Consider the following 22,535-nt stretch of genomic DNA (forward strand, 5'->3'; position numbering starts at 1 on the left):
GCCACTTTACACACTCACCCTCCTCTCCATAAGGCCATTCCCACGATGGTATGATTTTGTTTGGATATATATATATATATATATATATATATATATACAGTATATATATACGTGTGTGTGTGTGTATATAGATATCGATATAGATATAGATGGAGATATATATATATATGTATATATATAATATGTGTGTTTATTTATATACGTATATATGTGTATGTACGTATGTATATATGTGTGTATGTATATCTGTGTGTATGTATATCTGTGTGTATGAATGTATATATGTATATATATACATGTATGTATGTATGTATGTATATGTATTTAAATATATACATTTTAATACAAAAATATGCAGCTTATTGTTCATCTGTATGATGTAAGTGACATTAAAAAAAAACTGAAGATAATTTGGTTTTGCTGGTGCTGCGCCCATTATGTATGTAATTACACTTCTAAATCATTTGATCATAAAAAAACTGTTATCGTCTGTTCTCCTGTCCTCTAAGGTTCTCCTGTCCTCGAAGGTTCTGCTGTCCTCTAAGTTTCTCCTGTCCTCTAAGGTTCTGCTGTCCTCTGAGTTTCTACTGTGGTCCTGAAAAGCCTTTCGATGCCTCTGCGTGTTTTCAGGTTGGTCGTACCTCCATTTGTACATCCAGATATCCCACTCTCGTCAAACACCATGAGAGGATTTTTTCTAATTTGGTAAAAATGTTGAATCAGACCTGAGGATTAACTGCCATCATTTTGGTGGTCAAACGTCAGTGTCATATTTCATTTGAAGTGTCATTTCATATGATCCAAATATTTCCAGAACACCTTTTGGAAATGTATTGAAATTTGCCACAAATATCCACCGGGACTCAAGGGTGAACTGATTTTGGTGGTCAAAGGTCAAAGTCACTCTGAGAGTGAGCACACATTGAGATGGCATATGATGTCAGCAGGTGCACCGTGGTGCCCCAGTGGGAATCAAATCACACACCAAAATGTCTTCATATCAAATACATAAAAACTCAGCTGTATTGTGACCAAAGACACCATTTTACCATTATACCTTGTATTTTGTCAAAGATTTTTCTCTGTCTTTTGTGTGGTGTCTGTTTTCTCATTGATTGTATACCTAATTCATTTTGAAATTAATGGCCAAAGATGGAATAAATGTAATATTCCTATGGTCAATATTTGATGCGATCCATTCACAGCACATGCTGATGAGCAGTGGGACAATAAGGCTCATGTGTCCTGCATCTCACAGAGGACTCCCTGACCTTAGATTGAATTAAACATGCGCTGGCACTACATTACGAGTCAAGTCACACTGAATCTATTTCCATGATTAGGATTTTAAGTTGCATCTGTAATTGCCAGGCATAATGGAGGTAGATTGGGAATCAATAGGAGGCTCTGAAGCCAGTGTTGCTGGTGACCTTTATGTGCGCTCCAGTGACATTTTAAGCTGAAAGGTCTCCATGGATAAGCCCTCATCAGGTGGTGTGTAAATGACACTCTTGGCAGTATTTTTGTCTGTCTAAACGGAGTTCAGCCTGGCCGAATGTACTATATTCACTATGTGCAATGACTAACTAGACATACAAGAGGTAGAAAAAAAGTGCAATAGGCAGGAGACATGAATTTATGCATATTGGTGCATAAGCCTCAATGAGCTCAAACATCTGTCTGCCCAAGGCACGCTGCAACCCCTCGAGGCCCTCCCAGTCCGCCCTATTGCAGCCTCTCCTTGGCACTGCCTGCTCTCCTCACCTGCGGGTGCCCCCTTCTTTGCATGCACTCCCATGGAGAAAAGCTTATTTATGCTTTCTTTATGAGGATACACACCCCAGTGTCAGTACCATCTGCCAGCTCCCCTCAGGACACTAGCCAGGTGCTGGGCATGCTCTCGCCCCAGCTATGCCACAACAGCACTGCCTGCTGGGATCAGCCTCGCTGTGCCAACTGTTGATTGTCAAGCCCTCACCCAAACCTCCTTCTCACCCACCACTCTTTTATTAAACCAGACAAGCTGTGCCTAATTCAGTAATCCATTTTATTTAAAATTTTTCATGAATCCAGATATAAGCCGAAGCCACATCGAGTCTTTGTTGTGCGTTGCCGTGCTCCTCCCGTGTGTTTGCTCCCAGGACGCCTCCCCCAGAGATGAAGTTTGTGTGGAAGCACAGCTCTCTATGTCTGCGCTGCCATGTTTAACAGAGCTGCTGCGTCGATGCTGGAGTTCCTGATAATCCCTGACAACATGGGAACGAAAGTTAATCAAGTCGACAGACAGACAACAGAGCGCAAATGTCAACTCTTGCTAAATTGTGAATGTTGAAGCAGCTTGAATATCAGTTTGATGTTTGAACATTGCGTGTCGGTGATGTTTCTACTTTAGGAAGCTGACGACAGAAGATGAGCAAGTGGAGAGAGAAGGGTGAGCGAGGAGAATAATTACTTTTGTTCTAATCGCTTTTCATAGCTATGTTGTCTAAGTGGAACACAATTTGTCACCTAACCAGGATTAAAGTATGTTGCTATGACAACAACCTTATTTCATAGCTTATTAGGGATTAGTCATAAATGGACAATACATACAGTGCACGTAGCTAGCTTAGGTAACTGTTTCTAATGTGATACCTCACACCCACACTGTCGTACACTGATTATTTGACATCATCAACGTTTTTATTCTGTCAGAAACACTCTTAAGTGTGATTAATACGCATAGCTTGTGAGTCCGAGGACTCGACAATCAAAACAACTCTATACATTTTTCTATTTCAAGGATTTAATCATTTCTTTGCAAAATCATTCAAATTCAATGTGCAGACACAAGCATGCAGTGAAAAATACAAGAGGCTAAACTAACCTACCTCATATAATCATATTTTCCATACACCTTTAGCCACGGGCTTCACTTCTTAGCTCACTTACTAAAGAATTACAGCTGCTACCTGCGTAGAGGAGGCAATAAAAATGAATGTTTAGTAGCTTCTTTTCAACATTATTGTTTTAATGCATCCTTCTTTTATTGGATCATAGAAAATACCATTTACTGTCTCTGAGACATAAAGTGGCAAACTTGAATGTGATGTGTTTCATGTTCCCAGTCCGCCACTCTCCTACTGCGAGGTCCCTTTATGAGACCTGATTCATTGGCAGGCTGCAGCCATATGATATTAATAGATTTCTCTGCTGCCAGTGGAAGGAAGAGTGCAATAAAGTGAATGACACACAAGAGATGGCTCTCTTGTGTGTCATTCACTTTATTTTGTTCTCGGTCAATTATTTTGAAAAACTCCCTCGGCTTTCGCTTCAACATTATACTGCAAATGACAATAAAGAAGTAAAATTTTAACTATCTGGCTAACTTACTTTAGAAAAATCGTGAATATCCTAAAAAAAAGACGTTATTTTTTCCAAACTCGGCCTTGTGCTCAAGGTCATGATGTATAGCTGCTTGAGAGGGGCTGTTCATACATAATGTATACAATATAGCGTTCAAGGCTAATTAGCGCTAACAGGAAGGGATGCCCCCTGATTTGAGTCTAATTTACATAAATATAATGGCACACTAGAGAGCGTAAAGCCCAAAGTCTGTCTGCTCCTTCGGGAGAAGAAGAGGTGTCACTGGGATCTGTGTGCACAAGTGATAATTGTCATAGAGCTGTTATTCTGACACAGCTAGAACACAAACTAGAACAAAGACAACAGAAGCACCATGAACTTGACTTTTAAATAGAAAGATAAAGCCTCTGTTGGCTTCTCCCAGCACAGTCCACCCATTTTTTAGTTGTACTTCTTTGTTAAATTGAAAGCGATTCAATGGATGCTTTTTCAAGACAAATTAAATGGGCTTTTTTAAAACGAGAATAGATTCAACACACATCGATATCAAACTCTTGTTAACTCCAACTGTTTATCATGTAAAGAGGGTTGAGTAATGGTGCTGATTTTGGGGTGGGACTTGTGGTTTGAGGGAACAGGAATCCATTATTCATGGTGGTGGTCGGGGGGGGGTGAAAGTGCCAAATGAATTTGTTTTTTCTTCCAGTTGGACGGTAGAATAAACGGGCACTGTCAGTCGTGCATTCAAGTGCTGTGCATTCATTTAGACAAGTGTTAGTGCTGCACTGGAGCAATACTGTTTGAGCGAGGCGGACCAGCCGGGTGGGTGGAAACTGTGTAATTATCTCTGGTTCCTATGATGGCAATGATTGCTAAAATAGCCAAGTGGTCCCAGAGCACAGCAGGTGTGGCTGTCAGACTGCAGGTTGGTGGCGACTGCATGCGCATGAGCAGGTGTGTGTGTGTGTGTGTGTGGGGGGGGGGGGGGATGTGTGTGTGACTGTCAGGACTACAGTTCCTACATCTGATTGCGGTTCATCTGTGATAACAAATTGGTAGTTACTTGTGCGAATCAAGAAGATTTGATTAAAAGAGAATCATTCGGGTTTGATTTGCTTCTTTATGTTTCATTAAGCTTGAAAAGCCTCCAGAGGGATCAAAACAACGTATATCCCACCAGTCTAACACTTTCTGGTCCACATGTACTGCTACTTTGAAAACATGTTATTCATCGTGCTATGTATCTAATCTTTGTATAGTGATCTTGAAACAAGAAGAACAGATCAGTGTTGACAGATGTGGCGTGGCACTGATTAAAGTGAGCAGATGTTCTATTTTTTTCTCTTCTGAAATCCCACTGTTGCCTCTGAACAACTCTGACAACATGCAGAAAAACAAACATCTGCTGCATTCCACAGCGCCAGCAGAGGAGAGGACCGACGTCGACGGAGCAAATTTATCAGACTGACATCCAAAAATGTTCTGCTTATTCTGGGTGATACAGAGGAAACTTTGAAACATGCAGTGGAGTGAGTCAGACGGTGGATCCGACAGATGTTTGGACAGAGATATTTTTCCTATTGATGCTCTCACACATTCAGCTTGGACGGAGAGAGATATTGCTGTGGGTTTATTTTCTCATTTCATCGTCAGCATCTGTTGTGCTGCAGTGGCTCAGACAGGGAGACGCACATAATAACTTTTACAGAAATGTAATTACAACTTGCAAACGCAACTGGTGCACATTGAACGTGCAGCACTGATGAAATGATCCAAATAGTTCCGTCCTCTCTGAAAGGTTTGGTGATCTTTAGTGTTCCAAACACAAGATCTGCTCCTCTTCGTGTCGGTGAAGAAGACACTGTTTGAGATGATCAACACTTACTGGGTCGAGTAATGGGGTGGATTCAGAAGGGGCAAGGGGTGGGTTGAACGTCTTTGTTAGATGGGCCTGCAGCCGCTGTCTTTGCAGCCTATTCCCAGGGGAGGCCTCACAGACTCTCTAATTGAATCAAGTACACATGGTGCCTCCCCCTTCACTGCACAGCCCCTCCCCATATGAGAGGAGCATGGAGAGGAGCTCAGCTTTGATGCTTTTGTTCTCGTCAGCACCATGGACAGCGCCGTGGGGTGGGGGGGTGGGGCAGCTGGGGGGGGGGTGGGTCATTGCAACTAGTTGCCTGCTGCTGGTTGAAGAGGCTCATAGTCACTGCAGCTCTTTACTATCTCTGCAGATGTTGTCACTGATGTTGTCAGACAATCAGCATAAATGACTAATCTTAATGTTGGATTAAAACTAGAATCAATAGCAGGTTTAATCTGTATTTGATAGATCACAAGGTAAAATCCTCGATGTATTACCAGGCGGCTGACCCAGTCCAGCAGACTGAACAAATATGAAGAAGACAAAGACAGGACCGTGTGACTGCGCATAGATTACAGCCTTGTATTCCATCGCTTTTTTCCCTGCTCCTCTGCAAACATGCCCAGGCACAGACAGATAGGAGTTGTGCTTCAAGGAGAAGTCTGCTTATTAGACAGCCTCCAGATGCCAGGTTAATGAGAGATCCATTCAAATTGCAACGGACCAGAGTCCAGATAGTCTGCCTCTGAGACGCATGCAGCCTCATCCCGTTGTCTGAGCCAGCGTACGAGAGTATTTAAATAAAGATGTCTCTTGTGCCCCAGTTGAACTTCTAAACTTTAATGCAGTTCTTGTATTTCAAAGGGCATCTTATACAGGAAATGATATATTGAATCATTTTAATCATTAAATGTAAAAGCTGTTTTATATTCTAGGATCTCTGCACCATTGAATAAACTCCACAGTTGATTCCAAACCTTTTTCATCTATTTTATCGTTCTATGCAAGACTTCCTCTGATATTTTACCCTCTAATGAGTTAAATACATTTATAACCTGCTAAATATGCATTGACTATCCTAAATTATTTTATTAGAAGTATTGTGTATATAAACTATTCTGAACACGTGTTCCCTGACTAACTTTCTTAGTGAAATAGAGGTAAACTGTTACCATTCTGTATTCTGACTTTCCTGTATGAAATCCAAGCCTTTGCATGTGAATTAGATCTGTTACTATTTTTACTGGACTCTTTTATTCAGTTAGTAACTCAATCATTAAGTCGTGCCCGGAAAGCACTATTGCAGTGAACTTGGGTCAGATATGTCTAAGAGGCTAAAATGTAATTGTGGAGAACAGCTGGATTAGTGTATCCGCCCCTAATGATATTAGACAGGAGTCTGGAGAATACCTTCCAGCACATAGTCAGCTCTCACTTTGATGGGCAACAGGACAGGAGGGTTGGTAGTTTGGATCTTATACAGGATGTGTCTCCACCAGTGTGTCACTTCAAGCATATCAAGGTTAAACAACCGCCTTTCTTCCTCTTTATTGCACTCTGCTATGGGACTGCAATTTCTTTATTTTTTTAATAGCCATATTGACTGTGGTCCAATTCCATTACTGCAACAAATGTGTGGTGGTTTTTAGCATTCAGGCCGTCCCATCTCTGTTGCTTGAGGCAGACCAGTGCGCCCCCCCCCCCCCGCTCCCCGACAAGACCGCGCCCTGCTGTGCTTTCTGAGCCCTGCTGTTGCTTTTTCCAGTATCAAAGCTGTGTCGCCTAAAGTGTGTCTGATGATCAGCTTTGCCCATGAACAACACCAGTGAAATGAATCTTTTTTTTTTTCAGATAAGGCTATCATTCTTGAAACTCTAATGAACCTTTCTCCCAAGATTCTAACGGTACGGTTTTCAATATTGATTGTAAATCTGCATTTTTTTTTCTTTTGATTGAGACAGATCAATATCTACTCTGTGTACAAATTTCAAATTCATCAGGCCTTCTTATATAGTATTGATTTTGTTTGATGGTTGCCCTGAGAAGAGTCTGATTGCTTTCCCCTCCATCAGTCTGAGCAAACACGAGCTTGATAGCAGCAGCCAGGTAAATCTGCCGCGCAGTAATGCCTCCGCTTTACCTTTTGTCATGTATTGACGAGGAAATAGAATGACAGGGGGAGTTTATAGCATCTTCTTCTTCATATCTCTTTGCGCGGCCTCATCTATTGCTGTCTAAAAATAACATCACCTTATGCATGACATCTGTTGAAATTCAGTTGGATTCAGAGTATCAACCCCCTCTGCAATTATTTCAGTATTAACAGTAACCATGTGTGAAATCCTTCATGTATATTTTAGAGGCAGGGATGTGCTAGTCCCTACAGGTAAGACCTCAGGTGCAGATGCAGTATAATGTATGCCGTCTCTCTCCAGTAGAGCTGCAGTGTACAGTAATTTCTGAGCCCCCTGCTGCTGGGCACTGTTGTGTTTGGAGAGTACTGCAGACGGAGGGACGTGAAGAGTGGAACTGGTCCTGAATTGTAAATAGCTCCAGAGCCACATATTTCAGCTGTGCAGTTTAGACATGGCTACTGAACATCCCAGTGTCTCAGCATCTCCAAGAACAGAGGTTAGTGTGGGTCAGTCTGGCGTCAGTCTGGAGGTGGGACCACAGTGACATCTACTGGCCTGGTATTGTTAGTGTGAAGAGCGCTGTTGATTACGGTCAGTAAAAACACATTTTTATGTTGATTAAATTGTCTTCTGTTTGATGCTTGTGAAGAAGATAACCTGTGGACTGACTGTTGTTAATTAAACCAGTTTTTTTCATACAGATTAACCCTTCAATGTTCATGACACGAATATCTGGCTTCCCTCTTCACACAAAGATGTACAGTATTTCTTCCACACTCTTGTGGTTTTCTTTCTCTTGGTTGTGTCTGTGCATGTGTACACACAGCAAGATCTCCTCCTCATTATTTCATTTGTCCCAAAAACTGAAGATCTGTAATCAACCAAGCCGACACACACTGGGTGTTAAAATGTCTGCAAAATTGATGCAAAATAAGCTGGCCTTGACAGACAAAAGCAGAAAGGAAGACTATAGAGCAAACTGAACCTGTTGTGTGTGTGTGCGGGGGGGGGGGGGGGCGTGAATGTGGGCGGTTCAGTCAGACTCTAAACACATGAGCTTCTTGGTTTAGAGACCTTGAACACTGAGGGTCACCGTCAGCCAAGGTTCTAACAGCTTTTTTTTCTGACAGGCCCCAAGCATGTGTTTATTGTTCATGCTTGGACTGGAAACCACCATAGACAAAACATTAAAAATAATATAATAGCAGAAAATGTGAATTTTTTTGTTAGGGGGGTTAAGTAAATGTCATTAAATGTATCTCAAAGGCATTCCCGGAGAACTGCACCGACTCTTTTAACACGCAGCAGAGTCATTAAGGCAGCTCTTAGCAGGCTTATTTATGGCTAATTCCTCCGTTGTTTACCTCCCTCTCCTGTTGTTCTCTGATAAGAGCAGAGTGGGGATGCAGGGAGCTCTTTGGCTCCGCTCTGGTGTGCAGGGTTGGACTGGGAGGGTGTTTGAAGTACCATGCAGAAGCTTGTATCTTGACTCCACAGCTGGAGCAGATTGAATAGAAAAATCTTTCCAGTTATTCCCACCTCAGCTAAATGTGCAATCCCCTCTGAATACAGAAGTTGCTTCATAATGAAGCTGTTCAGGCCGTGTCAGCTATTGTCTAGCTTGTCTTGTATCAGCTCAGCTTCGGCTAATGGAGCTATGATCCATCCATTTATTCAGGCTGTCCATCATTAAACCCTGCTGAATGGCCTCGCCTGGTCACTTAAAACTGGGGTATTGTCCCACACAGAAAGGGTTGAAGGGTTAACGTCTTCATTCTGCGTTCTTATCTGATTTTAGAAATGTAAATGATGTAGCCAGAGAAGACAATACCTCGTGCCTTTGCTCCCATTGATCGATATGAAGCTAATGTAAGTCTTTAACCTTCTGATGGACCCCGAGTTAGTGCCATTAATTCTCCTCTGCTCATGATAAATGTCGTTCTCCAAGGTTGTATAGATGCTATGACTGATGAACGTATTCTAAAACCGCAATCCAAACAGCCATTTTCATCAGAGTTAAGCACACAATGAAATGGGAGCAATTTATGTGGTCATCATGTGGAGCCTGTTTGGGTGACTTCAGTGTTCCACACATTCATCCTCTGACAGGAGCTGAGGAGGAAGCCACTGTCTTCCTCCTAAGCTTTGTAATCACATCAGTTGACTGACCTCAGACCTGTGATTTCGGGGAAGGGGTGTGCAGCTGGGTGTTGACATCATTGCATCACATGTCCCACTGCTGATGTAAATTCAATCCCAGTGACAGTCCTGCCAAAATAGGAATGATGTATTACACAGCAGGCTCCCCTTACAACGACTTCATCAATCTTCATGCTCTTTTCACATAATTAGAAACAATGTGATGTTTTTAATGCGGAGGAAAAATATTATTTTTATAACACCAACACAAAAAAACATGACACCAAGCTTCAACTCCGATTTTATGTTCTCATCTGCGATCTACTAATTTCTCCAAAAATCTGAATTAATTCCAATGCTTATCTCCGTAGCATTCACGTTTGGGTGTAAATAACATACGTGGTCTGATGTGTGTCTGAACGAGCTCCCGTAAATGTCAACTGGTGTGTTTGTCATTAAGCGCTGGTTGCACTGTAGCATTTTAGAAAGGTCATGACGAGCCGGCGGGTAAAAGCAGTGACTGATACTTGCTGCTTGGAAATCCAGTCTGCTGTCGCCAAGGCTTCAGGCCTGATTGAGATTGCCTCGTAGTCCCCAGAGGCTTCACCTCCTGTGGGTGCTCAAATCAGGAAAACTACAAGAATCACAGATAATTTACTGAAGATTAAAGATTAGATATTAAACTTTCACGATAAAAATGTTGTGTTTTCCTTCAAAACTTGACTAGATTTTAAAATATTTAGTACTTGAAGAGCCTACATTGGAGGCTGGCATGATTCCCCACATAACATCTCAGTTCCTCTGATGTTGATTAAGCAGTAAATTGTGAGTTTGAGGCAGCTCAGGAGGCAGAGCAACCAGCGTAGAGTAACTAGTAACTTGACGGTCACAGGTTCGTTCCCCAGAGACAATGTGTCCTTGAGGAAAAATTGAACCTCTTATAGCTGGTCAGCAGCACCTTGCATGGCAGCCTCCATCATTTTTTGTGTGTGTGTGTGTGTGTGTGTGTGTGTGTGTGTGTGTGTGTGTGTGTGTAAAGGACAACGTGAAGCTTTGACTCAAGGATGTCTGAGGTCGACGGTGAGAACAGAACCAAGGATTATCACTAAATCAACGTCTGTCAGTTTCAGTAAACAAATAGTGGAACCACAGCTGCTCATCATTCTATTATAACCTCTGATACTCAACCAGACAGGTTCTGGCTCATATTCTCATAAAAAGCATGAGGGAAGCTGTGTATACTGTAGTATATAGTTTTACTTATAAAGTAATATGAGAAAGAGGAAAGTGCTATGCAATAACAGGAAAGACACCAAAAATACCATCAGTAATGTGTCATGAAAAGAAAAAAAGGACAATAGTTGGTCCTAATTCTGAATTTGTTTGAAAGTGATATTTTAGCTTTCTTTCCATCACCCATCAGAGTGTTTGGATGCCCTCCACGTGATTCGTTATTCTGCAGGCCGATCCTGCTGTGTGTTTATGGAACACTGCGGTCTCACGGTGGCGTAAATGAAACTGACAGACGTTGATTTAGTGATAATCCTTGGTTTTGTTCTCACCGTCGACCTCAGACATCCTTGAGTCAAAGCTTCACGTTGTCCTTTACACACACACACACACACACACACACACACACACACACACACACACACACACACACATACCTCCATTTAAAAAAAACGTAAAAGCCAGTAAAGTCTCACTCCTTAAGTCACTTTGTGTTGCTGACGTTGCACTGATATGATTCCATACTCAACAAATGTCATTTGCTCAGCTAAGCCAAATAATCCTTTTTTTTGCTACATGTCACAGCTGTTTGAAACTGAATTTAACTTGTTAATGTTATGTTTTTACCCGTGCAGTCCAAATCTGATCAGATGTGTCGTCATAAATTGTCTGACTTAATTTCAAAGGCAAATTCAGAATTTATTCAGTGTACAATTATTGTTTTTATTTTTTGTACACAAATACATAATTTACATATTTACAAACTAATATTAGCTTTCAATAATGACAGAATTAGGGATGCACTATAATGATTTTTTTTTTTTTTTTTTTTGCTGGCATCAGATTTGCCATTATTAAACAATTGATTATGGCCAAAAAGAAATATTTACCAATTTTGATAATATTTGTATATATAAAAAAAAAAATTCTTTTTATCCTGAAACATCAAGAAAAGCTCATAAGAATGATCAAAATAGAACAGATTACGATTGATGCTTATATATTTTTGAAAAATTACCAATATCTCCCAAACTTATATCTCGTGAAAATTTTCTATGATCTGTACGTAATAAAGATATCAATGAACAAAAATATCAAACATCTGTTTAATGCCATAAGTTTACAATGATTTCCTTCTTCTAATTCTAATTACAAACATCTCCATCGCAGCAGCAAAAAGAGGAACTGAGAAGGCGACAGAGCGCTGCTGAATTCTTGAGGTGACCCACAGAACAGCTGCTGTGCTATTCTCTTTTTCTTTCTTTTTTTCTGCATCAGTTGCCATCAGTTTTCCTGCACCCCTTTTACCTCTGTGTCCATTAGCGCTCCACAAGTATTTCCACTCGGGTTGATATTTTGGTGGCATGGGAGGACTGAGGAGGGTGGTGCTGTTGTCTAAAAGAAAGACGGGGAGGATACAGAGGTCGAATGTGCCAACAAAAAAAAAAAAGAAGTGATGGTTGGGTCAGTTGAAGGAGTGAAGCCAGAGATATAAAAAGTGTGGAAAGGAAAGGTGGTATGTGGGGAAAACTCCTGGGAGCTGCCTTGTTCTGGCAGGCTAATTGAAGCTCTGGGTGGCAGCGGACTCTGAGCTGTCACTCCAATGAAGAGCCCATTTGCTGCATTTTACAGGCTGTGTGCTGAATTCTGATGATGTTAGCGAAAGCCACATACTGACACTACACCCCCCCCCCCCCTTTGAGCCACTCCTCTTCCCAGCTCTCTACAGATTACATGTAACCGGGTCACAGTCATTCTGAACACGAGTGGCAACTGCAAAGTACAAAATATGAATATGAATGATTTTGCTCTGAGGATTTTGTAAATTTGTTGAGCAATCTCATGCATGATAATATGATATTAGTGAGTCTTCACTCACACAGGTTTTCCCTTGTTGGATTAGGGGAGATTATACGTCTTCTTGTCGAGCACATAGCTGCAAGCATGCAGTGAATTATTCATAGTGTATTAAAGCAATCAGTTAGGAAAATATTTATCTAAAGGACAAAAAGAGTGTGATTATCACATGTAGCAGAGACGTGATGCATGTCATTCTAGTTAGTAATTAGTAAAAAGATTTCTATCTATAACTCGTAAATTAAATGTAATTACCTACAAATTTGGGGTTGGTAAATCAGGATTGGCATTGTCCCAGTTTGAAATAAATGTAAAGGTTTTGCATTTTAAGATTTTACTGAGGGTAATTTATTTTTCTTCATCGCAGCCATGTGTTTTTCAAGTGAGTTTTGTTTGCATGCATCCTGAAACAGAGAGCCTCTCATATAAGTCAACAGAAAGCTGGACACAACATTAATTTATTTCACTACAACATCCAAGCATGTGCTGATAGTTTAGGGTTCACATCACTGATGACACTTCCTCCTTGCCCCCACATTTATTATTTAGTCTCATTTAGATCTTCAGTCATCAATGACTGTCTATCCTGCAGCTGTCACTGCTAATGAGGTCCCCTGCAAGACGGGTATTGATCAACAGCAATTTAGAGTTCTGAATACATTAGCGTATTAGCATGTGCTGTGGTAGAATTGCAATTAGAACTTCTGCAAACGGGCACACACTCAATCAGTCATTTACCGCTTCGTAGATTTGATAGCGGAGGTTTAATTGTTTTATCTTTCCCAGAAATGTGCCTTTAATCCTGTGACCACCTTCCTCTCTTCCTGATTTACATCTTCTTTACACTCTTAACAGTGATTTCTTCCAGGAGTGATGTCTCCGAGGGAGCCACAGGTGCTGCGCAACACCACACTTCCAAGCCACTAGTCAGTTGCCATCAATCTGCTCATCCAGGCTGAGAATTCATCTGAGAGCTGTGACCACTGAGCAGGAACCCCCCTTTGACTGCACTGATTGTAATGTGCTGCTTCCTGCCATAGATATAAGGTTTTTTTCAGTAAACTATTAAATCCAACCCAAAACTTCAGAAATGCTGACTGCAGTTTTGTTTGTTTACATCCCCTGAGTGTGAAATGGGATACTGCAGTATGATGTATTTGCTGTCGTCAAAAGGTTGCCATGGCTTGTGTTGTGGTTACAGGTTGATTGTTCGATCTTGATGACAGACGACTTTCCCATCCACCATCATTCACCATGTGCTCATTTCTCTAACGAGGACTGTCACCGATGTCAAAACAGACAAAATCAGGCTGCGGCGCTGCAGGTACACAGGTAGGTTGTCTAACAGCGTGGAGGCATTGGTGTTGGAGGGAGAGTCTGTGGGAGGATAAAAGATAATGACTATTTCATGTTATAGCTTTGAATTTGTGCTACCTGGCAACTACGATGTCTGAGAGTGTACATTGTGTGTGCAAGGCTGATACTTGAGGGACTGCAGGGCTGTTGACTGCGAGCTCTTTTGTTATAGAGAGTGAGCAGTGATGTAACCGTCGTTATGCTGAAGGGATGAAGAGGTATTACAGGGTACACACAAGTACAGGGAGTATTGAGATCAGAACTACATTATTCCTGGATGAAAGCATTTGTTTTCCATGGAAATATGACTTTTACATTTAATGTCAGAGACTCCATCTAGTTGTCTCTAATGCTGATGGAAGACTGAGTTCATCTCGATGCTGTCGCTCACCTCTGTATAGTGAGTTGATATGGTTTCTAGAAAGGCTGTAACTCACTATGTCCTCTCCAGTATCACAGCAATGGATACAACCTCCCACCTCATAACGCCCTGGCACAGATTCTGTCAGATTCTCGTGAACTTCCCAATAGAGGGAAGACCAGAGCAGCCCAACGGGACCAGGAGAGACCTCAGGATAACAAACCCAACATAAACCACACATATCAAGTCTGTCACCCACGCAAACGGTGAGAGAGATATTCAAAGTAATTGAATAAAAACCGATGTTATAGATACATGTGACTAATAAGACATCTTTACTAAATTTGCTTTTAGACCCCCATTGTGTGACTTTGAGAATGACCCCCACACGTCGGAGATCAAGGACCTGCAAATAAAGGTAACTGCACATAAATGCTGTCAGGTTTAGAGATGAGAGACAAGATGGCAGCATGTAGAATAAATGCACATTGAACTGAGGTGGGATGAGCTGATGGGATGGAAACTTGTTAAGGTGTGATTCATTCATTTATTCATATCTTAACATTTCTTCCACTTTGAAATGTTTTTTCAACAATAAATGCATTCACTGCTTATTCAAGTTAATGCATGGATTTAATTAGCTTATTACATTGCCTTGTATGTTTTAAGTTGATTTGCTGTGATTTTTTTTTATTGATATGATAACAAGTGGCATGTATAGGATAATACTGTTCAAGCTTTATGATTGTCATGGGAAAAAAAACACATTTCATGCTCCAGCTGTCTTCTGGCTGAGAGACAACTGTCCTCCAGAGTGACAGTATGTAGGACAGCAAGGCCCCACTAATGTCTTCACCCCCTGGTATTCACAGGCAGAAAGACTCCTTTTATATGAGGAGACTTACCAGATTCGTCGGGGGGAGCCGTCCCACCCATCCCTCCTGTCAGCCCCCCAGCAGAGACTCCATCTCATCTACCCTCATGATTGTCACCTCATTTTTTGCCCTTTCAATTAGATGCTCAATTTCACTCGTGTGTCCCATGGGAGCCACAACCACACCATCTGAGATTGGAATCCCATAATTGTCCCCCCCCCCCCCCCCTTCATACATGCAGCTGGACCGTGGTCTCCCTCCCCATTCACTTCTGTCTATTCAACTTGATGGCAGAGCATGTGACCGAGCAGAGAACAATAAGCAAATGCATGCTCTCGGACAACATGGAGACATGCGGTACACAGAGAAATACCTTGATAACAGAGGGCAGCAACAATAACTAGGATTCAGGTCTGTTTATCTAGACAACAAGAAAACAGAAAACAAAGAAAATGTAAAAGAAATCATTGTAAAGTATTTTTGCAAAATCGGAAATTCAGTTTTTCTCTCACGTATCCATAGTTCTGCTTCAGTGTTGACAGGATGACTTTGTGTCAGGGTTTAGCCACAATCCCTGGTTAAAGCTCTACAGGATTGAATGTTTTTGTCCCATTGGGTTCGAGATGCTGGATCCATGAGCACATTGTACACTGAACGTAGCCGATGGATTACAGGAGCATCTCTCTTCATGGCATAATGTTCTGGTTGACTGCAGTTACTGTACATCCCATTCGTGATTTCACGTTACGTGCCTGTCTGAAACCAAGAGAAATCAATTATCCATTCAGGCACTGAACCTAGTGACAAACTGATCATGCAATATATGTTTGTTGCTGAGACGCTCTCAAATTCAGATTTCAGACTTCGGGAAATATGCTGTTCATTACATCCAAGAGGACTGTATATTCAGATGGTGTGCAAGAGACATCTAGTGGTAGCATTTAGAATGAAGTCTCACTGGTTTTCTGGCAAATTCTAATTATTATAAAAGAAGACAAACACAACACGACACCTCGATGTATTAACTCGTCTATGTATGAAGAGTAAATAATCATAATAGTCAGGCATGACATAATTTTACATGATCATCAAATGAATATTAAGATTAACAAATGTGCGCAGTGATTCAAAAATACTTTTTATTCCACACTCAAACACCAAACGACTTGAACAATTGTAAAACACGGTTAGCGCTTCATTGCGTGTGTGTTTCAAATTTTATACCCTGTATTTTTTCTGACACTGTAATCATTAAACTGTAATGAGTCAGAATACTCAAAAAGCAGTTGTATCCTGATCTGCGCCTGTCAGGCAATCTACACACGCATCTAACAATCGGACACGGATACAGCAAACACATATATGTTCAGATTTGATTGCACAGCAGGAAGCAAAAGCAAACGTGCTCTTCCTGTGAAGCTGAAGGTCAAAATGTGCATGCAAAGAATTAATATGCATTCAAATAACATTATGAACCATGTGCTTTCGTAAAATTGTTCAAACGTGTTCACATTGCTTGGTATTTGAGAACAGCTTTGTGAATTCCCCAAAATTACACACATGTTCTATTTGTAAATCTTATATTTTCCTTTGAGAGGATCATATAATACACATTTTAACCCTTTTGTTTCCTCCTGGTGTCTGTGCACTTCAATTCAGACTGCAGAGTTTTACAGGAACTTGGTCTTCAAAAGAGACTTCATACCTCAGCAACACTTCTAACTATAAAGTAGACTCACTGTGAGACTTCATCTCTCCAACAGGAGACGGAAAACTATCGTTCAGCCATGAGTAAGATGGCAGAGGACATCATAGCCCTGAGGACACAGGTGATGATGTTGGAAGGGGAAAACAGTCAGCTCCGCAGCGATCTGTCCCTGCACCAGGACCTTGGCCGAAGCCTGCTAGATGATACCAACATCGACGTCATGACCAAAGCTGAGATGGCTGATCAAATAGGTGCTCCGCTTCAGAACACTAAGTCTCCATTCATTCATCAGCCATATATCATCAATTCATTACCTCGGGGTCTTAAAATAAGCCTGAAAACAACAGAATCATTCATATAAACATGATGTTTTTGCTGCTCAGATGTATCAAACAGACAAAAAATGTGCACAAAATATAGTCAAACGTGCTGATTTTCCGTTATACAAGTTACTAGTCACCCTAAAAAACACTAAACCTTCCCTCCGTGTTGTTGTGAATTTCAGTGCATTTTCATTGGCAGATAAAGTAGCGGTGTAGAAGGTGGCTCACTGTGTGTTTGCTAATCCTTGTGAGTGTCTCTTCCCAAACAGACTTCAGCTGGTTTTATGATAAGGCCGCTCATTTGGGCCATGGACCCAGATAAGCCCTGTGGGTAGAACACCCCTTATCTCCTGAAGGACAGTTTGTGACCCTCGCTGAAAGGATGTTCCTGAAGGTCTCTTTTGCTGGCATCAAAGCAAAGGGACAAGATTTAAGTCCCCCCCCCCCCCCCAAAAAAACCCTGAAAATACATTCCATTTCAAAGTTCTTATTGATGGGTATTTTATTTATCATTATTCAAAATGTCCAAGCCTCCAAAATGACATTATTCATCTTAAAATTGAGCTTTTGAGTTTTAAACTTTACAGTGCTCATTCACATCTTAAACAGAATAAGCTGTACTTTTATTACCATACGAGCGTAGCCTACAAAATCAGTATGAATGCCTTTAACTATAAATACAGTTTCATGCTGCTATGTATGTTTTGCCCTCTTTTTGCTTTGAAGCCTCTCTGAAATTCAAGCTAGCTAGCGAGACCAGTAAGGCGGCGTCGCAGAGGGACAGGATTCAACAGCTGCAGAATGAGCTGATCAGGGTTAGAGGAGACATCAAACATTCACATAACTCCTATGAAAAGTCAACAATTTATGTTCACATATGTAATGTTTGTAGTTTCTGTATTGCAATACAGAAAAACGACTGTGAGACAGAGCTGTTGGAGCTGCAGAGACTCCAGCAACGGAAGCAGGAGGAGAGTTTGCAGCACCAGCAGCATCACATGGCAAAGATGGCTGCTTTTGAGGCAACAGTGACACATCAGGGAAAGGTGAAAAGTCAGCTGCATTATCCAGTTGGCATGTGGGATTTGATTTATGGATACACTGAAATCTTCAGGTCATCGAGAAGATGGAAAAGGCATTAGACAGCAAACTCAAAGAGAACCTGAGTGGGGATAAACGGCTTGTGGGGAAAAGGCAAAGTGGTGAGTGACCTAAGTAAGTGAATCTGGAGAACAGCATGTATTCGCTACGAGTGACCTTGTGACCTTTCCTCGTGTTGTAGGTGACCACAGAAACTTAGAGATACAGTCAGCTCTGGCGGCTGAGAACGCTCGTCTCAGAGAGGAACTGGACAGGAATCGCCAACAACCTGCCAACGTCATCACGCAGCAGTCGGCTCAGGTACTCGCACACCGTTAACAGGTAGGTACTGATCAGTGAGGAGCTCAAAGTGAAGCCTCCTGGTGACAACTGTTGCATTAAAGGGGCCAAATTGTGCCATTTTCCTAGTTTAATATTTTCATTTCATGTTGTATTTACCAACCTTAGCATGCATTTCTTGTCAAGAAGCCCCTAGTCAACAGCCCTGCAGCCCATGAATCCAAACAGTCTCTACGTCAGAAAAAGCCCCCTCTGTTGTGATTGGCCGACTGATTCAGAGAGTGTCGGAAACGTAAAGCCCATTACCATAACCAGAGTTTGCCTCAAGAGGGACAAATACAAATATACAAATATAAATGTACAAGCACACTTAACTACATTTTTTTAATAATATGGACCTTTTAAATGAAACCAAGGTTGTTGTTTTTTTGTCCTTCTCAGACAGAAGAGTCACTGTCAACCAAGGAGAGACTGCCTTTGCTAAATAAACAGTCGACGACTGAGGCGAGAGTCCAGACACTGGAAGCCCAGGTAGAACTACGATACCATTCCATACTAATCCTTTTTTTCATCCATGGCTGAGTGAGTATTTGTCCTTCGTTTGCACGTTTAAAAGCTGGAGGAGTATTCGAAGGCATGGGGGAGACAGAGGCAGGAATTGTTGATCAAATTGAATGAATACAGATGCGGCTTTGTACGAACGTCCGCCACAATTCTTCATACGACACTTCCGGTCAGCTGCCTGCAGTTAGCCATCATTTTTGAGCATTTTGCTGGATGTAATGATTTATAAAATATTTGAAACATGTTCTATTGTTTTCTGCTTCTTACAGAGGACCATATCACGTCAGCAAAGCAGACAGATGAAGCAGAAACTTACAAAATAATCAACAATTGCAGGTTTCCCTATGAAATGGAAAACAAAGACAATCTTTTCATAATGCTACAAATATTGTATAATAAGTCTATTTAGATATTAAAATGTGTAATAAAGCAGATGTATGAAGACTCAATTCATAGCAGTTGCATTGTTTTATTCTTTTAGGTAATTTCAAAACACCTTTGCAATGTACATATGGAGCAACAATTCATGATGCATGTGCACAGACGACACATGTCCGTTGTTTCTCATGAAGTAACGCATGTAATTAATTTGGTGACTTGTTACAGAGCTACTGAGATAATTCATAAAAGCACTTTTTTTCCTAATTACATTACCAAGTTATTTATCTCTCTCCCTCGCTGTCAGGACATTTCATTCAGTGTTTATAATAGAGTGCTCTTGGCAGACATCTTTGATGACCATCTATAAAAACGAGCCTGATTTATTATACTCGCCATTCTCTCAATCTTGATGTCACCGTCTAATGTGCAGAGGCTTCAGTGTCAACATTATCGGCTTTTCTGGTAGGAGAATGAGCTCAAAGGTACTCTGCACTTCCACTTGGCGCTGTTTCTCAACTCTGAAGTTCTCGAGCATCTTCAAAAGGAGACAGCAAAGCAGACAGTAAACATGCTGAGTGAATGTAAACATGCGGAACATTTCATCTCAGTGAATCTCACGTGAATGAGGAAGATTTGCATCTCCGTCTCGGCTATTCTGCGTCCTAAACACTGACGGGGGCCAAAGCCAAAGCCGAGGTTCCTGAAGTAGTGGGTCTCTGTCCTCAGCCAGCGAGACGGTTGATATTGCTCTGGACGGAGGAACACCTTGGGGTCTCTCCCCATTGCATACAGACCTAATTGGACAAGCGTCTAAAAATAAACATACAAAATAAGATGAGCACCTAAGAGCAGTTTATAGAAAAAGCTCCAATGTAGAATCATAATTACCCCGGCTGGAATGTGGTAATTTTTGATAATGATATCTTCTGCTATGTATCTCTGCAGGCTCACTGCAACCGGATGTAACCTGAGGAATGAAAGCGAGGATGAGAGTTATTACCATTGGGACAACAGATGTAAGATGAAGGAAAAACAATGAGCCTTGTCAGAACAGAATACATCAGATGCGCCCCTCTCCGTCACCTTAGTGTTTCCTTCAGAGCTCCTTTCACCAAGGGAACCCGCTTCAGCATCCCCAGCATATCTCCATGAGTTTCAGCCCTGGCAGAGGCCACTTCGGCCCTCAGCTCCTCCTGGAGGTTGGGATATCTGGCCAGTTCATACAAAGTCCACAGCAACGTTATAGAAGTCTGAAACATACCAGAAGAATCAAACACAGAACAGTCAATATTAATGTCACCTTGCATGTCCTTAAGCACAGTCACAGTATACAGACTGTTAAGTACCGTGTCAACTCCTCCAGCCATTAGCTCGGTGATGCTGGCCTTGATGTCCTCGATGGACAGCTTGTCCAGCAGAAGCAGGCTGGCCAGGACTCCTGGATATTTCTCTGGATTACCAGGCTCCTGACGAAACTGCCTGTAGATGTTCTGGATACAGCGGTCCGCTAATGAGCCAAAGGACAGAAGATTAAACAACTACAAAAATGTAATTTTCAAAAGAAAACTTAAATGATGTGCTCTTACTGAGTTTATTTAACAGTTCATGTCAAAGTATATGTATATATATTCATAGTGTCATACCTTGGTTGAAGATGCCATCCCAAGCCTCCACGTGGTCCCGCCACAGTTTGGCTCCAACCCATCTGAGTAGACGCGGAGGAATGTACAGCATGGGTGAGGTAGTCTTGAACATGAGCGTGATGCAATCGATGAAATGTTGAGCTTCTGGATCAATGTAGTCCAGCATCAAACCCAGACGCTCCCCGTACAGAACTGAGCTCACCGCTGTGTGAGACAGAGTAAACATGAGACGACTAAAACCCCCAGTAAAATATCTCAACTGAGTGTAGACAGATAAAAGGCAGTCTTACATTCCAGTGCATATTTAAAGAGTTCCTGAGAGAGGTCTGTGGTCCATTTGTTCTGACCCGTGCGCTTGATCTTTTTATGAACTCTAGCAACAAAATCCTTGCCCACTTCATCCAGCAAAGGGACAAAGTTTTCCAGCATCTTCGGGGAGATCACCTCCTTATTAAGAATGACTCGATTTGATCTCCAGTCATCTCCATTCCTGATGGAAGATTAAATGTAAATTCAAAACTAGGTAGGTGACTTGGAAAGACAGTCCTCATGAATTTACAGAAGTCAGAAGAGCACATACTTCAGTAAAACTCCATATTTGCGATTCCTGAAGTCTCTGTACGATGTCCATGCTTCAACTTTCAACCTTTTTGGATAATGTCCTTCTGCTTTGAAAAGGATGGCAGCATCCTCAGGGTTGATGATGTTTACACTTTCATAATAACCTATTTTTTCTCTGAGGCAGAGTTAGAAAGAAAGAGAGTGAGAAAACAGTTCTACATCAGGTTTAAGTTTTTGGAAAACTTGGCCTTGTGGATTGTCTGACACAAGGATGTTGTTTACAAGAAAACCATGTCAAACATGCCACTTAATTTTAAGTGTTTTGTCTACTTAATATATTTGTGTCATGCAAAGTTATTTAGTCTTGATGTACCCTAAGTGTCTCCTGTACCTGTAAATCGGTCCAAAGGTGTTAAAGTTGTGCACCATCATGCGGTGAAGGTTTCTAAAACCATCCTGTTTCCAGAAATTGTACAAGTTGGCCACTCCGTTCCTCCACAGCCCCGGAATCTCACTGAAAGGCTTAACACTGCAGCTGGTCTCTGTGTACGCCTGTCGCACCACCGGCATGCTGCTGCTGTAGTGCATACCTGTCGGCTCTTTTATCCATGACAGGAGCACCACGGGACGGCACCACACACTCCACCTGGCCATCCCAGCAATAAAATCACTCAAGCTAAAGCCGCTCCTCTGATTCTCCCAGGGACATCTGGCGCAGTAGAAGGAGGCTGGTCTAAATAGTCAGCCCCCCTCACTATGCTGATCAAGGCTCCCCTGGTGAGCTGCGTTACTAACACCAGTAGCACTGTGCTA

The 22,535-nt window shown here is 41.6% G+C and overlaps 2 protein-coding genes across 2 annotated transcripts; one reads left to right on the top strand and one right to left on the bottom strand.

Annotated features, from left to right (window-relative positions):
* Positions 1-589: 589 nt before the first annotated feature.
* Positions 590-19,746, top strand: ccdc33 (coiled-coil domain containing 33). The gene is made up of 14 exons (XM_086209071.1): positions 590-630; positions 2,393-2,431; positions 13,439-13,464; positions 13,772-13,902; positions 14,378-14,553; positions 14,642-14,705; positions 16,926-17,121; positions 17,920-18,008; positions 18,105-18,239; positions 18,308-18,395; positions 18,476-18,594; positions 19,015-19,104; positions 19,190-19,306; positions 19,407-19,746. The coding sequence occupies exons 4-14, from the start codon at positions 13,858-13,860 to the stop codon at positions 19,458-19,460; spliced, it is 1,173 nt and encodes a 390-aa protein (XP_086065197.1). The 5' UTR covers positions 590-630; positions 2,393-2,431; positions 13,439-13,464; positions 13,772-13,857; the 3' UTR covers positions 19,461-19,746.
* Positions 19,587-22,523, bottom strand: LOC147258946 (cholesterol side-chain cleavage enzyme, mitochondrial-like). Its single transcript, XM_086209068.1, has 9 exons — positions 22,114-22,523; positions 21,742-21,897; positions 21,452-21,651; positions 21,162-21,365; positions 20,865-21,025; positions 20,602-20,768; positions 20,407-20,485; positions 20,137-20,328; positions 19,587-20,053 (listed from the first exon to the last, which is right to left on the bottom strand). The coding sequence occupies exons 1-9, from the start codon at positions 22,374-22,376 to the stop codon at positions 19,931-19,933; spliced, it is 1,545 nt and encodes a 514-aa protein (XP_086065194.1). The 5' UTR covers positions 22,377-22,523; the 3' UTR covers positions 19,587-19,930.
* Positions 22,524-22,535: the final 12 nt, after the last annotated feature.

This window comes from Aulostomus chinensis, chromosome 7 (assembly GCF_037954235.1).
Source record: "Aulostomus chinensis isolate RoL2024-O1b breed Wild chromosome 7, RoL_Achi_v1.0, whole genome shotgun sequence".
NCBI classification, from domain to species: domain Eukaryota; kingdom Metazoa; phylum Chordata; class Actinopteri; order Syngnathiformes; family Aulostomidae; genus Aulostomus; species Aulostomus chinensis.